General features: G+C 35.5%; 1 protein-coding gene and 1 long non-coding RNA gene across 4 annotated transcripts; one reads left to right on the plus strand and one right to left on the minus strand.

The window, feature by feature from the left end:
• Window positions 1–2,088: 2,088 nt before the first annotated feature.
• LOC110385147 (uncharacterized) lies at window positions 2,089–7,508 on the minus strand. Of its 2 annotated transcripts, XR_009975334.1 has the most exons (4): window positions 7,284–7,508; window positions 6,795–6,996; window positions 2,689–5,994; window positions 2,089–2,347 (listed from the first exon to the last, which is right to left on the minus strand). It is a non-coding gene; the product is annotated as an uncharacterized LOC110385147 (long non-coding RNA). The 2 variants fall into 2 exon arrangements; XR_005245677.2 differs by having other exon boundaries at window positions 2,089–5,994.
• On the plus strand, window positions 7,388–14,584 carry Dohh (deoxyhypusine hydroxylase/monooxygenase). 2 transcript variants are annotated; one of them, XM_062673186.1, is made up of 5 exons: window positions 7,388–7,599; window positions 9,361–9,824; window positions 10,410–10,733; window positions 11,438–11,627; window positions 13,660–14,584. In XM_062673186.1, exons 2-5 carry the CDS (start codon window positions 9,545–9,547, stop codon window positions 13,778–13,780), a joined length of 915 nt encoding a protein of 304 aa, XP_062529170.1. In that variant the 5' UTR covers window positions 7,388–7,599; window positions 9,361–9,544; the 3' UTR covers window positions 13,781–14,584.
• The last annotated feature ends 461 nt before the right edge of the window (window positions 14,585–15,045 follow it).

The following is a 15,045-nucleotide window of genomic DNA, read 5'->3' on the forward strand; positions in this document are numbered from 1 at the left end:
AAAACAAAAGAGCTAAGACAATTTCGTTAGATACTAAATCGATTCACGAGTCATGTTGAATTGACATTTAAAAACTCTTCCCGGTTGACCGAGTGGTTATGATTAGGTACCCAAGGATTCCGTTTTTGTTGATCTTACTTAAGTATATGTTAGCAGTCGCAGTAGTAGCTACTTAGTACTTAGTAGCTACTTTTGGTAGTCCCATTTTTTACTACAGTTCGCCAAATAAATGTCTTTGTTGAAGGATTTGGTACTAGGCAAATGAAGTCACGCTCCGCTGTAATTATTGCTATAATACATATTTAAAATACACCCTTTCGTTGAAGTTACTCGCGCGCCTCTAGTAAGTTGATGGCGCTGTGGAAAACCCATTCTTCAACTAAAAAAACTGTAGCAACTTTCAAATTACTCGGAAGACCAATGTGCGAACGCATAAAGAATAATTAAATAAAAAAATACTGGAGGTAGCACCTCCCTATTTGTGCCGTGAAGCAGTAATGCGTTTCGGTTTGAAGGGTAGGGCAGCCGTTGTAACTATACTTGAGACCTTAGACCTTATATCTCAAAGTAGGTGGCGCATTTTACGTCGTAGATGTCTATGGGCTCCAGTAACCACTTAGCACCAGGTGGGTTGTTAGTTCGTCAATCTAAGCAATAAAAAAAAAACGTTCATTTTTATGTTTATCCATCTTATTGTCTAGTCTGTATCAAGACATCTTCAATTGAGAGACAAAACAAACAAAAAATCTTCATCTTCACATCAGATCAAATCTGACGTAGAGACGAAGATTTTGTTTATTAACTATATTCGAAATGAGATAATATATTTGAATGTCTCAAATTCAATCAAGACGACATAGTTACGCAAGTTAACGTTAACCTTATCGTAATATTATAACTAGTTGCAGTATATCTCTCCGTATTGACATTCAAAGATGTTTATAACAAGTACATGAAGTATGTATAAAAGGTCAACGGACTGATTAGTTCTGTCCTGAACTTTGGGCTTCATACAAGCCATGGTGCTTTATCGTGCGTAATTTGTATGATTATGTTAATGTCACACACTCAAATTATATTATGTACTTTGAGGGCAGAGGATTTGAAAGACAAAATTCTCTACAGCTATTAATTAGACTGATTGATATGAGACACTGATTTACTTCAGTTATTGCTGCAAGTTTTCTATTACCAATCTCTTCGCAGTATTTTTTTACCTAGCAATCGAAATACTAAACTTTTAGTACTTGTTTCGTAAGAGAATGCATCAACTTGGTTTGTGTACCCAAAATTGATTGAAGCTGCCTGCTGCGGCTGTAACACATTGTTTTTTTTTTATTGCTTAGATGGGTGGACGAGCTCACAGCCCACCTGGTGTTAAGTGGTTACTGGAGCCCATAGACATTTACAACGTAAATGCGCCACCCACCTTGAGATAAGTTCTAAGATCTCAGTATAGTTACAACGGCTGCCTTACCCTTCAAACCGAAACGCAGTACTCTTCACGGCAGAAATAGGCGGGGTGTTGGTACCCGAGCGGACTCACAAGAGGTCCTACCACCAGTGATTACGCAAATTATAATTATGCGGGTTTGATTTTTATTATACGATGTTATTCCTTCACCGTGGAAGTCAATCGTGAACATTTGTGAAGTACGTATTTTTGGAACCCGCCTGCGGGATTCGAACACCGGTGTATTGCTCCATACGAATGCACCTGACGTCTTACCCTTTAGGCCACGACGACTTTTTTAAAGTTGTCACAACGTAAATGCCGCCATCCCCCTTGAGACATGGGGCCTAAGTTTTAATTGTATTGCGTAACGGAAATCCCATCTTTCTAACCTTAACTCAAGAGTGGCTCCAGCCAGAACAATCTGGATAGTGGTAATTTTCGGTAAATGCCGGTTTGCGATCACATTACGTTGGTATAGTACTTAGAGATTGCTGCTCTCTTATCTCCGGTGAATTTTTTAGTCCACTTTTATGATACCTAGGAGTATGGTAGTGCCATATAACAAATAATATTCACATAATTATACTCGTTTGAGGAAAACTCTTGTCAGAATTCTGAGTAATATTCAAAAGTAATAATACAATATAAGCCTTTATTAACAATCTAATTTAAGTTACATTTTTAATACACTTATTATCTAGTTTTAGTATTCGACACCGGTTTCTTGATCGTCTTGCTGTACAGCATAGGCCTCCCCAAGGGTTCTCCATAATAATCTATCCTGCGTTTTTCTCATCCAAGTCGTTCCTGCCACTTTTTTGATGTCATCTTCCCATCTACTTTGCTGTCTTCCTCTATTTCAAAAGTAATGGGCATTGCTAAATCTGGAGCCTGGGAAAATATCTATGATTGTAGAGTGACATATACGACGAAGATTGAAAGAGGACGATTTATAAAGTATTGTAGTGTAATAAAGTATTGTTGTAGTAATTTGTACGAAATCCGGTGACACACGGAAATGTCTTCTCTCTCCGATGCTTGCGTAGCGCTCCATTTTATCACTTGTGCTGAGAGGCGTGTATGTTTAGCATTTACGAAATATTGTGACCTTTGATTTCCCCCCCAATAAGCGCTCGACTGCCGTGTTTATTATAATCTAGTTTCGTGTAGTTTTTAATCGAGTTAAAAAAACGTGGAGGTTCCAATTGGACTTTTATATTTTTAAATGTTACCTCAGGTTCTTTTCAGCGAGCCAATTTCAAATAATCTTTTTAATTAAACTTGGTGCTTCTCATGTGGTCCCATTTCCAGTTATTGAGCTATACATAATAATACATATTTAATTAGCTTCGTCTACATTGTATTCTCATTTTAATTTGTTGAAGTCATTAGTTGTTTTTTGTTTCAATATTGTATTATTGTGATAAACCAAAAAGTCATAAGAAACTGTGAAGAGATGAAACTAGGTCAGATTGTTTCAATGTAGCAAAAAATATTCCAACACAGATACAATATAAAATGTAACATTTAAATGTGAGGAATTTTGGGATTTTATAAATTTATTGTTTTTACTACGAGTATTTACGTACCATTGCAATATTAAACGTATAAAAAACTATGACAGAGACTCTTGCCAAGTAAAGATTTGAAGTCGATGTTTCGGATTCTTTATAAATTTTCTCATGGAAATTAATTTTTATTATTGTCTTATCTATATTTTCACTTTTTTCTGTTTTTATTGTTTTATTGATTAGATATAACTATAGGGTATAAACTATCTGGGGTTCATGGATCATCGAACTCTGAGATGTTATGACATGAAAGCTGCTGCACATCTTGTGACATGAGGTCGAGGTCTCAATAATATTGTTGGTCCAGTCTTCCAACCGGAAACATGAATATTTCGCGGCAGAAATAGGCAGAATGATACTGATTTTTCGTGAGCTTGCAACACCACTACTAATTACGTAAATTAAAAATTTTGGGTTTTTGATTTTTGTTAGGTGATACTTACTATTTATTATTCCTTCGTTGGGAAAGTCATTCGTGAGCACATGTTTCGTGAAGTCCGTTTTTCTATTAGAACCTTAAAAAACAATTGATACCTACCCGCCTTTGGAATTTGAACACAAACCATCACATCGCATCACATACCTTAAACTCATTAGTGATCAATTTGGCTTTGCATTATGTTTTATTGGTAGGTATATTACGTTCGTTATTGACAATAGCTCAATCTTATGGTAATGGAAGAATCATAATATATTAAATACGTAAATACTTATAAAATATGTAAATTGAAATCGTAAATACGAAAATATAATATTTTATTATTGTAATGCGCGCAGACTGTGAAGATGCATATTTTAATTCTCAGGGATGTAATATGACCTTTTTGTTATTGTAAACATACATAAATCAAGTCACAGTTTTTTTTATAGCATAAAATATAGCTTAGCTATGGCAGAGTCGACAATGCACAGTAAATCACAAGTTTCCATAAACGCCTGTTTGTGATGCTTCGTGTATCCTCACCGGTGGTTAATCGTTGAATGATAACTATCTGCTAATGAGCTATTGTTCACACCTCGTGCTATTCTAACAGCGAACCAGTAGCTACGGTGACGTGCTGAATGCGAAATAATCGAAGATTCCTATAGAGCTGATACGTATAACTCTTTTTAACTTTCAAAATTATTACCTACTAGCGACCCGCCCTCGCTTCGCTTCGGAAACATTAAAACACCAATGAAACCAAAAAAATAAAATATTTTTTTTTTAAAAAAGTAGCCTATGTTCATCAGGGACAATGTCGGCTTCTAATGGAAAAAGAATTTTTCAAATCGGTCCAGTAGTTTCGGAGCCTATTCGAAACAAACAAACAAACAAATCTTTCCTCTTTATAATATTAGTATAGATTTCTGATCTTTCAAAAGGGTTGAAAGAATACGTTTAAATGAGAACTGTGGTGGATTTTTTTATGAGAGTAGAGACAATCAATCCGACGTTTTATCAGAAAATTTGCACCTGATTGGTTTGTGCTGACGTTAATGTCAATCTATAAATGTAAATTTTAAGAAAAAAATTAAATGGCGGGCACAAAGTCGTTGAAAATATTATTGTAAACAGTTGACGGGTTCTTTAATATGCACTAATGAAAAACGATAGTTCTACAAAAATAAAATTGGAATTCGAATTGAAATGTAGATAGAAAGGTACAATTGAAGCATTTTTAAAGCTTAATTCGTAACCACGAAAAATGATAAGTATCCGAAACGTCAAGAATAACAAAATCAAAATAATAATCACAAGAAAGCCCGTGAAAATAGTTATAGAGATGTCCATGATTTATGAAAACCGAAAATAATAGATTGTTACTTACTATTCATTTTGACTTTCTATTTAAAGACGTTTGAGTTGAAATGAATATTTTTGAATTCGGATTAATTCATAAAAATAAAAATGTGTGCGTGTACTAGTGTACACACGTAAGAAGTGAAACTTATTTATGGCCTTATTTTTCGAAAAATGATCTACATGCAACTTTCTAGAAATTGGTTAAATAAAGTTAAATTAGATAAAGTTTAAACAAAAGGATTTTATTATCATAGACATGAATACAAAAAAGTTAAATTAGATAAAGTTTAAACAAAAGGATTTTATTATCATAGACATGAATACAAAACAGATGGCGCGTAACGGAAAAATGTGACGCGTAACCGAAAAATGTGACGGTAAATTTTTTTCCAACGCCGATAAGGAAGTTTCACTTCAAAAAAAAAAGCTTTATAGAGATCACAGCGTATTAACTCTGTACACGCAGCTGAATACCACAACTATAGTGTGAGAATACTGATGTGCACTCTGAACGTCTGTAGTCCCTTAAAAGCCTTCGTGCCAGTGCCGCGGCGTCAATAACCTCAGCTGACTATTCATCATAAAGCGAAAAACTTTCCCCTTTGAAAATAAGGTTTACTTATACCACTTTCTTTTATCAACTTACAAGAACTTCGGAGGTTCTGAATGGGCGAATGAATCCCTTTTCGGCACAAAAGGGTTTTTATTCGCGCAGACTTCTTAACTCATTTTAATATAAACAAGACTTGTTTATTCGTTTATATGCAAAGCAGGAGACTCAATTTGAAAGTTAAGTTTTCAACACATGTAAATGTAATTATATTGTTTTTAGACTGTAGGAGGACTTGTAGGAAGACATGAACGTGTTACAAGATATCAAAATTAATGAAGAGTTACTTGTTTGCTTGTATCCGTCCCTGTTCCCGTTATCTGGGGTCAGGTCTCCTCCCTCTAAGGCGCCAGGCTGATCTGTCCTGGGTTGTCGGTTTTGGATATTGGGCTTTCTTAGGGTCTCTTTCGATGTTTGACCACCAGGTCGATGGCGGGCGGTCTCTACCTTTCTTTTGTTCTGGAAAGCCCAATGCGACCTTCACCACATGATCTTCGTCCCGTCATGATATGGCCATACCATCTAAGGCGATTTTCCGTCATTTTGTCATTTTGTAATTGGCAGAAAAGGTCTGTGGAAACGCACTGTGGATCAGCGAAGAGGTTCTAGGTAGTATTGATGAACTCTGCTCCGTTGGCGGACAGTGCGATGGTAAAAATGAAATGTTGGGATCATCTCAAACAATTCACTCTAAATAGAACTCTAATTAGAACCTTCACTAATCAGATAACATATTTGCTGTTGATCCAATTGAAGTTAGATACAATCAAGATTGACGATTGGTATTGGATATATAAAGCTTTAAAATGAACATGGAGTAAACGATTGCGCACTGTAATTTCTTTAGCAGTAACATTCACATTTGACTAACTACAAAAATAAAAAATTTGCTCTTAGATCCAAGCCAAATTCATAATGAGCTAAAATGTTATTTTTCAAAAGTCAATCCAGAATTCTCTAATCCATATTTAAAATTCGATGAATGAATAAATTCAAGAAAAATCGGACAAAACATTAAAATAAACGCCATTCCGTAGATGTAAATATAAAAAAAAATGTATAGTCTTTTCAATTTTGTCAATGATTTACGTACGACGTATTCTGCTTTAATGAAGCATTTCAATACCACACCCACATAATCAGATGCCGTTGGCGTTGACGCAACGTTGTTTGAATAACAATCGTTTATAATGAGACGAAACGCTAAATTCGTATGTCGTTTTGCATTCTTTTGACCAGTTTCGAAACACATAACCTAAAAATCTAACTGGTATTATAAAATATATTTTTGTTTAAATCACTACTTTTAAATTATCAAATTCTTTTTTATTTCTTACCAAATTTTTGATTGTCTTAGGGGCATTTACTCACGGAATGTTGGGTTGCGTTCACGGGCTCAACGGGAATTGGCTGGCACTGGCCCCAGCAAGAGCAGTGCTTCGCTGAATCTACCACCGGATCGGAATCTCGATCTTCGAGGCGAGAAACTCACTGGGTTGGCTCTACGGGCTAATTCGTACGTGGAACTCTTCATCGTAATTGACGATAGGACGGTGACCGGTGCTTGAAGAGCCTAAAAGTATTAATAAAAACAAACAAAATCATTGCCTATGGCCATGAAAACTGTAAAGTATCCGAAACGTCGGAAATATAATAAAAAACAGTTAAAACCGCAAGATTAAAATCTCAAAAGCGGTTTTAGCTAAACAAATACTTATAAATTAACAATCGATAAATCATAGAAAACGGAACGGGTCGTAAAATCAAAATCCATGATCGAAAAGTTTTAAAAAAAATCTATGTAAAATTATGGACAATGAGATCAGAGCCTAAACAGTATTACAATAGCGGCTATTCTACCTTAGAGACCAGTATGCATGTTTGCTTCATATTCACAACAGATATAATATGGAAGATAATCCCAACCGACGCGGGCTATTGCTTACCCAACCTATGCATGCAATAGCCTCTTTGGCACTAGATCCCACACGACGCACCATTAGTAGATTTTTAAAACATTTTACAACAATAACAGCCAAAATATTTTATCAACAGTTTTTTTGTTCTTGTTACATTTGATCGATCAAAAATGTCTTCAAACGTATCTTAAATGTTTTGCCTAAACAGTAGCTCTCCACGTGCGAATATAATGTTTACGTTAAATTACGAGGAATAGGTAAGAGGAAAAAATGTACTACTTTAATTAATTATAAATTGTCCTTCAGGCTCAGACAAGCTCACAAAAAAATGACAGGTCAACGTGCCTTCTGTTTAGGGCTGTTGACTATAAAGTAAAGGGCAGCGTACAAGAAATGAAAGCGTCTTTTTGTTTTTACTGGTGACTTGGAGATCTTTGTAGCTTCACCCTTACGAGTAGACGAACTCTAGGACTTGACCGAGACGGATAGAAATATCTATTAACATCTATTAATATACTAGTCGAAGAGTTTGAAGTGTACAGAAATCCACAGTTCCCCTTAAGGACCAATCATGACGAAAGTGAAAATAAAAAGAAGAACTTTTAATCATCATTTTAATTTGAAACTTAAACGAAGATTACGATACAAAATGTGATAAAGGTTTTAAAGGTCAAACTCCAAAACATTCAATGCTAAAATACTGCGGCACCAAGAGTACATAAGCATTTCGGATACCGTTTAATTTTTATTCACGTAATTTTTCATAGCTTTTGTTTGAAAGCCGCGTGTTTTTTTTTTCAAATTGTATAAGTGTCGTGACTCGGAACTTTCTAAATTTTACCTAAAAAGACTAAACGTGAAACTTGATTAAGCTGGGTTAAGTTGGCAAATATGTAAAAAAATAAAATGACCTACAACCCTACACGGGACACGATCATAATAAAAGGTCCGAGCAATCAAATTAGCAATTGCACGTTCGTTGTCCGATATGGATCATGGAGTATTCAAAGTTATAAAGGACAAGTCGCATGCTTGGATAAAAATATGCACGTAATAGTTTGGAATATAGTTATGAAATCGTACTGGTGGTACCAACTATTGCCTGGTTAAAGTTTCGATACGCATACTCGGTGGTTTCCGATCCCGTGGTGTGCTCTCTGCTGCTCTTGCTAGAGCCAGTGTTGGCAACACTCCCGGTTTGAGCACCGTGAACTTACCTACACGTTAGGGTAAAGCTGAAATAGCCTCTCAAGGCTATCAGCATAGATAGGGAAAAAATTACTGTAGTCGTCTCGTAGTACTGCTACAGGACCGGAATCGTAGGATGCCGAAATCAAACAGTTTCCAACAAAAAGTATTAATTGAAATATAAATTTTGTTGCCGGTCAACAATAATAATTCTGCTTTAACGATACAAAACTTTGACAAAGATTAAATTTGGTGTTCACGAGAGAGTCATCAGAAATTGAAACAAATCGTAGTTTCGTGATTTTTTTTAGTTCCATAATTGAAACAGATATGGATTTAGAGATTTTAAATAAATATTTGATTTTCATCACTATTGTTGGTGATTAAATGAGCTAAAAACAGTTACAATTACAGTATCAAATTGTTTATTTTCATGCATGTGGTTGGTATCGTAAAATTCGGTCTACTGCTTATAGACTCGATGTAGTCAACAAGTTTCAACAAAAGTTAGGGAGAATTGACGCATCCTATCTCTGACATGCTCTTTTTCAAAGGGAACTTGAAAAGCGTTTCTCATTCAAATAATGTTTCATACAAATAAGAATTTAACTTAATTTACATATTATAAGTTTAGTAAAATCTCTTCATGGCAAATTGCCATTTTAGTCCATTTAACTATTGTACCATATTGAGGGAGTGTACCATATTGAGAGAGTGTACCAAATTTAGGAATATCTGTATAATAGTGATTATTTATATTGCATAAATAATGAATGTAACGTTTAACAAATTAGTTTAGTATGATTTAATTTGTGTTAAATTCTTTTCAGTACCAATTTCTAAACATAGTTAAACGTCAGCTGTCACCTTTATGAACTGTCACGTCTAAGTCAATGTCATTCGTCATCAACACATGTGTTTGAGTTGTTGTATGGTTTTTTAGAAACATATCGCATTTTCTTTATAATTCATAACGTAATAACTCATTAAAACATTCAAATATAATAAAATCAAATGGCAAACGTGAGTGAGAACGCAGTGAAAAACATCGGGAATGTTCTAAATGATCCCTCCAGGCCAATGAAAGAGCGTTTTCGAGCCCTGTTCACATTAAGAAACATCGGTGGCGAAACTGCCATACAGTGTATTAGCGAATGCTTTAAAGACGAGTCCGTTTTGTTAAAGCATGAGCTTGCTTACTGTTTGGGTCAAATGCAAGACAGAAGAGCCATTCCTATATTGAGGAGCGTGTTAGAGGACCCAAACCATGATCCAATAGTTCGCCATGAAGCCGGTAAGGTTTTATCTTTTATAAACTGCACGTACGCGATAAAGACTACGTGATATCAATGGTTAAGCTGTTGAATCACTTGACATAAGTACTTTTGATTGATTAGTTCGTACATATTACGATATTAAAAATTATGTGATCGTACTAATTTAAATGCCAGTTTAATACCAAGTGAAGGAATTGGTACGACAATAGTCCACCAACTGTTAAATGGTAGCGTTAGTCCACCAAATGTAGAATATTACATCAACATTAATAGAAGGTCTGGTCATAGTACTCGTCGAACACGTTGCTTGTGACGAAGGGCTCTGCGAGTAAATGAACCCACAGACACAGCCCACTAAGTTTGTCGCCGGATCTTGTTAGTGGGTCGCGTTTCCGATCAATAGATCCTTTCGGTAGATTCTGCAAAGCATTGCTCTTGCTAGGGTTAGTGTTGGCCATTTCGTCAGGTTTCAGCTCTGTGAGCTCACCTACTAATTCGGTGAATCTAGAATAACCCCTCGAGGTTTCTAGAAGAGGTAGGAAAAAATATAAGATCTTCAAAATCAAACTGTTTTGTGAATTGTATGTTTATAATAATTTCAGGAGAAGCCCTTGGGGCAATAGGAGACCCTAATCTCCGAGAGCTGCTCGAAAAGTATCAGCATGATTCAGCAATAGAAGTAGCAGAGACATGCCAGATTGCATTACAAAGGTTAAACTGGGTCGCTAATGACAGTAAAGAAAATGACAATTTGTCTAAAAGTTTATACACTTCAGTGGATCCTGCTCCGCCCAGCATTGAAAATAATTTAGAGGCACTTAAAGATGTATACCTTGATGAGACAAAACCATTGTTTATACGATACAGGGCAATGTTTAGTTTGCGTAATTTAGGAACGACTGAAAGTATCAATGCCTTGGGTGAAGGTTTGTATAATTGTAATTATTTGGATTAAAAAGATTATCATTTCATGCCCCTGTCTCACTAGACGAAGACTGTTTTTTGTTTGGTTCACTGGTTCAGCCAGAGCTATCTAGCTGATGCCTATACTTACTATCTTTATTTCACGGGTAGGAATCAGTGGAAGGATAAAGAAATGTTGGTGGAGTAAAAAACTGCTACAGATCAATAAACTTTATTGTGTCTCCATAATTGATAATTGCTAATTTGTTTATGGTCTTTTTCTACAAAGTCAGAGTTTTTTACTCTTTCAAAACTTTGGTCAGGGTTTTCTACATTACCTTTGATTTCTCTCTTACTTGTCATACATACCTTAGAAACGAATTAGTATAGCTTAATATAGAATGTGAGGAATCATTCATCGATTGGAAAGTTTTTTGTTTATATATTTCCTGAATATGACTATTCATCTCCGGTCGACCACATAGTAGATGCAGCTGAGGGATTCCTGACTTAGTGAGATCCATACTTAGGTTCTGCTTAGTAAGGAAAGCCAATATTTCAATACGACAAAGAATTTTACCTTCATTGGCATCGTGATGTCTACGGGAATCAGTGATTGGCTTAACAATAAATATTGCCTTGCCTGAAAAAGTCCACTAGTGAAAAATGGAAATCTCGAATAAAAAGAAAACACCTGTTACTAATTTTGTTTATTATACAATTTCAGGTCTAAAAGCAAACAGTGCACTGTTCAGACACGAAGTGGCATTTGTTTTCGGTCAAATGCAAGACGAAAGGAGTGTTCCTTTTTTGAAAACAACGCTGGAAGATACAAACGAACATGAAATGGTGAGACACGAGGCCGCTGAAGCATTGGGTTCTATCGCAACTGATGAATGCATCGAAATATTAAAGAGGTATATTATGTTTTATTATTTTATTTACTAAATGAACAAACATGAGCACACATGTTGGGTAATATGTCAGTTCACTTGTGTATCCATTTTATACAACTCACACTCAGTAATCCTTTTTGTGGAAAGGAGAATAAGAACAATACTGACCAACACAAAACTCTGACCTAATATCAGAGTGGTCTTTAAAACCACCATTTAGAACATAATCGGAAAAAAAACTTAATATTACATATTTACATGAACATGGGCAGGATGGTGCAATGCCCATTTGGGCATTTGCAGTAGGCAGCACCTGGGCTCTGATGCTGGGCAGCATCTCTGACGTCTATGACTAACGGTAACTATTCACTATCAGGTGGGCTGTATGTTCAACCCCTTACAGGGCCCAAAATATTTGCCCCACACAATATGAAAGAATGACTTAAGATCAAAGTCCCAATAGTATTAGAATAATAGCTATCCAATCATCCAATAAAGATGATGGATAATGAACTGCATAATGGACTGAGTTAGAAATTCTCAGAGCAGTAGCACAGGTTTCTTGGTTCAATGGTAACTGTTATCACCAATACTCCCTACAGACTATAAAACAAATTCTCCCACTACACTTATCTATCTTAACATGATGAACTCAAAAACTATAGAAAATATTTTTATTTAATTTTTACCAATTAATAGTGTGAGTCATGAGGAAAAGTTAGGTGTATAGTTTTGTGTAAGTTGATGATTTTTGAGGAATACTGAAAATTTTTTTTTGACTTACTGGCAACTTTTTTTCTTCTTTATTTAAGTATGGCAATTGGCTACCTGCAATAGTAAACAATGCACATACCTATAAAAAATATATATGGAGCGAAATGAGATGAAGTTTATTTATTTGTTACTGCAATCAATTGAAATCACCAAAAAATATTATATAAAAAAAGTCAATCAAAGAATCAATGAGGTTGGGATCATATAAAGTCTTAGCAAAATGGTGGCTGTTCACAGAGATTGCTATGGACTTTTTAAAAGAACCTTAAGAAGCCATGCCTAGTAGCTTTGTCATTTTCCGCACTTGTGCACTTTCACAGATGCTAAACAGTCAATAAACTACTTTTATTACACATTTAACATATTAACTGTATGTAGGTCACCGGTGGCTTACGTCGATAATGCCCTAATTATGTCGATTTCTGTTACATTTTTTTTTATTGCTTAGATGGGTGTACGAGCTCATAGTCCATGGTGTTAAGTGGTTACTGGAGCCCATAGACATCTACAACGTAAATGCGCCACCCACCTTTAGGTATAAGATCTAAGGTCTCAGTATAGTTGCAACGGCTGCCCCACCCTTCAAACCGAAACGCATTACTGCTTCACGGCAGAAATAGGCCGGGCGGTGGTATCTAGCCGTGCGGACTCACTACCAGTAATCAAGTCCTAAGCGTCTGGATTGCCTAATTTTGCCCGTTTTTTGTTTTTAATGTATGTTTTAGTTTTTTAGGTGTCTTAGAAAGAGATTAATTTTGAGTATCTTCGGTTGCGTCTTTCCCAGAATCTACTAGATATTCCGGCGCTTTAGAAGAGAGAAATTGACATAATTACTTCAGTTTTCCACATAGGGCACTGATTATATAGCAGTCAATGTGTTAAAACCGAGGAAACACTAAATTAACGAAATAAAACAATTCGCGCAACTTCGATCCACGCGTTCCCGCCAATACGTCACACTGGCGTATTTTTTATTTTTTTTATTGCTTAGATGAGTGGACTAGCTCACAGCCCACCTGGTGTTAAGTGGTTACTGGAGCTCATAAACATCCACAACGTAAATGCGCCACCCACCTTGAGATATAAGTTCGAAGGTCTCAACTACAGTTATAACGGCTGCCCCACCTTTCAAACCGAAACGCATTACTGCTTCACGGCAGAATTAGGCAAGGTGGTGGTACCCACCCACCCACGCGGACTCACAAGAGGTTCTACCACCAGTAAAAATGATTAAGTATATGTTTGACTTCTATCTGTGTTCTATCTATCTGTGTTCTAGGTACTTGAATGATCCACGTCGTGTCGTCCGAGAAAGCTGCGAAGTGGCCCTCGACATGTCTGAGTACGAAAACAGTCCAGAATTTCAATACGCCAACACATTGCTGACTGTCCAATCTTAGTGTCATCATTTTATAAGGAAAACAAAGTATGGATATGGATTTCGAATTTCAAACAATAAATAGCGCCAAAAACACTGCAAGGCAAGGAAGTAGAAAGCAAATAGTATATCACGTCATAGACAATCTAAAAAAGACAATTTAATCTCATTGCTTCGGTTACTAATTTCTCTCCGATTTTTTAAATACCTTCGCATTTCGTGTTTAAGGAATGAAGGTAAATTGATTGATGTTTAAAGAACTATATACATATTTTTATTTTTTGTATAAACAATATAAAATGTATATGAAAACAAAATATGAATGTGTAATGGAGTCTTAAAAACGGTTATTTAGTAAATTAGATGTGAAAGTGAAATTTCGCTTGCGATTATTGTTAGAAAAACATTGAGCACCATTTTAAATTTTTATTATTTTTGTTTTATTTAGTAGGAATTTAGGTCATGAGAAAAGTAAAAAAAAACTACAATCAATATAAACAGTACATCAACATTGTGCATTAAAAAGTAATAAATTTCATTGTAAGCTGAGACAAATAATACTACATTCTCTTTTTTAAAACTGGTACCTGCCAAAGGTTTTTATCAAACATCTATCTATGGAATATTTGATTACGTACGTAATACACTACACTGTATTCTGAAAAGGTCTTTTTTCTGTATTTGTAATTGTAAAATTTCTATTAATTCGATGTGACGCCATTGTATGTAAATTAATATAAATACTTCTAATAAACTCCATATTAAAAATCGTGTCTTTTAAAATGTGATATATTTTTGTTTGAATAAATTTTATAGTTTGACTATAGTTTGTTTTTTATTCTTTTAGTCTTGACACTCCCATTTGGTGTTTTATTCGCGTTATATGCGCCCGTTTACTTATCGTTGTGGGTGCTAAAGAATAGAAAATAGGTTGCTTCAAGTGTTTTCAATAAATACATTTTAGTGGGATTTAAACTTGGTTGTTTGGTTACGGTAATGGTTTGACATTATGTAGGCTGTAAACTCATGTCTCCACAGTAACATATTTAAAAAAAAGTTACGAAGAGCGCGAGCCTAATATCGGTCACTCACATTCGCACGAATACGCAAACCCGCAAGTGTAGGACGACATTTGCAAATGATTATGCAAAGTTTTCGCTGCATTCGCGGTTTTCGAAGCTGTGTCGGTTTTTTAATGGACATCAAAGCGCGCGAACCTGGATCATTCGTGTAGTCTCCCACACATTCGTGTGACCAGTTGCGCCCACGATTGCGACGGTAACGGAC

The sequence above is a fragment of the Bombyx mori genome, chromosome 17, assembly GCF_030269925.1.
Source record: "Bombyx mori chromosome 17, ASM3026992v2".
NCBI lineage: Eukaryota > Metazoa > Arthropoda > Insecta > Lepidoptera > Bombycidae > Bombyx > Bombyx mori.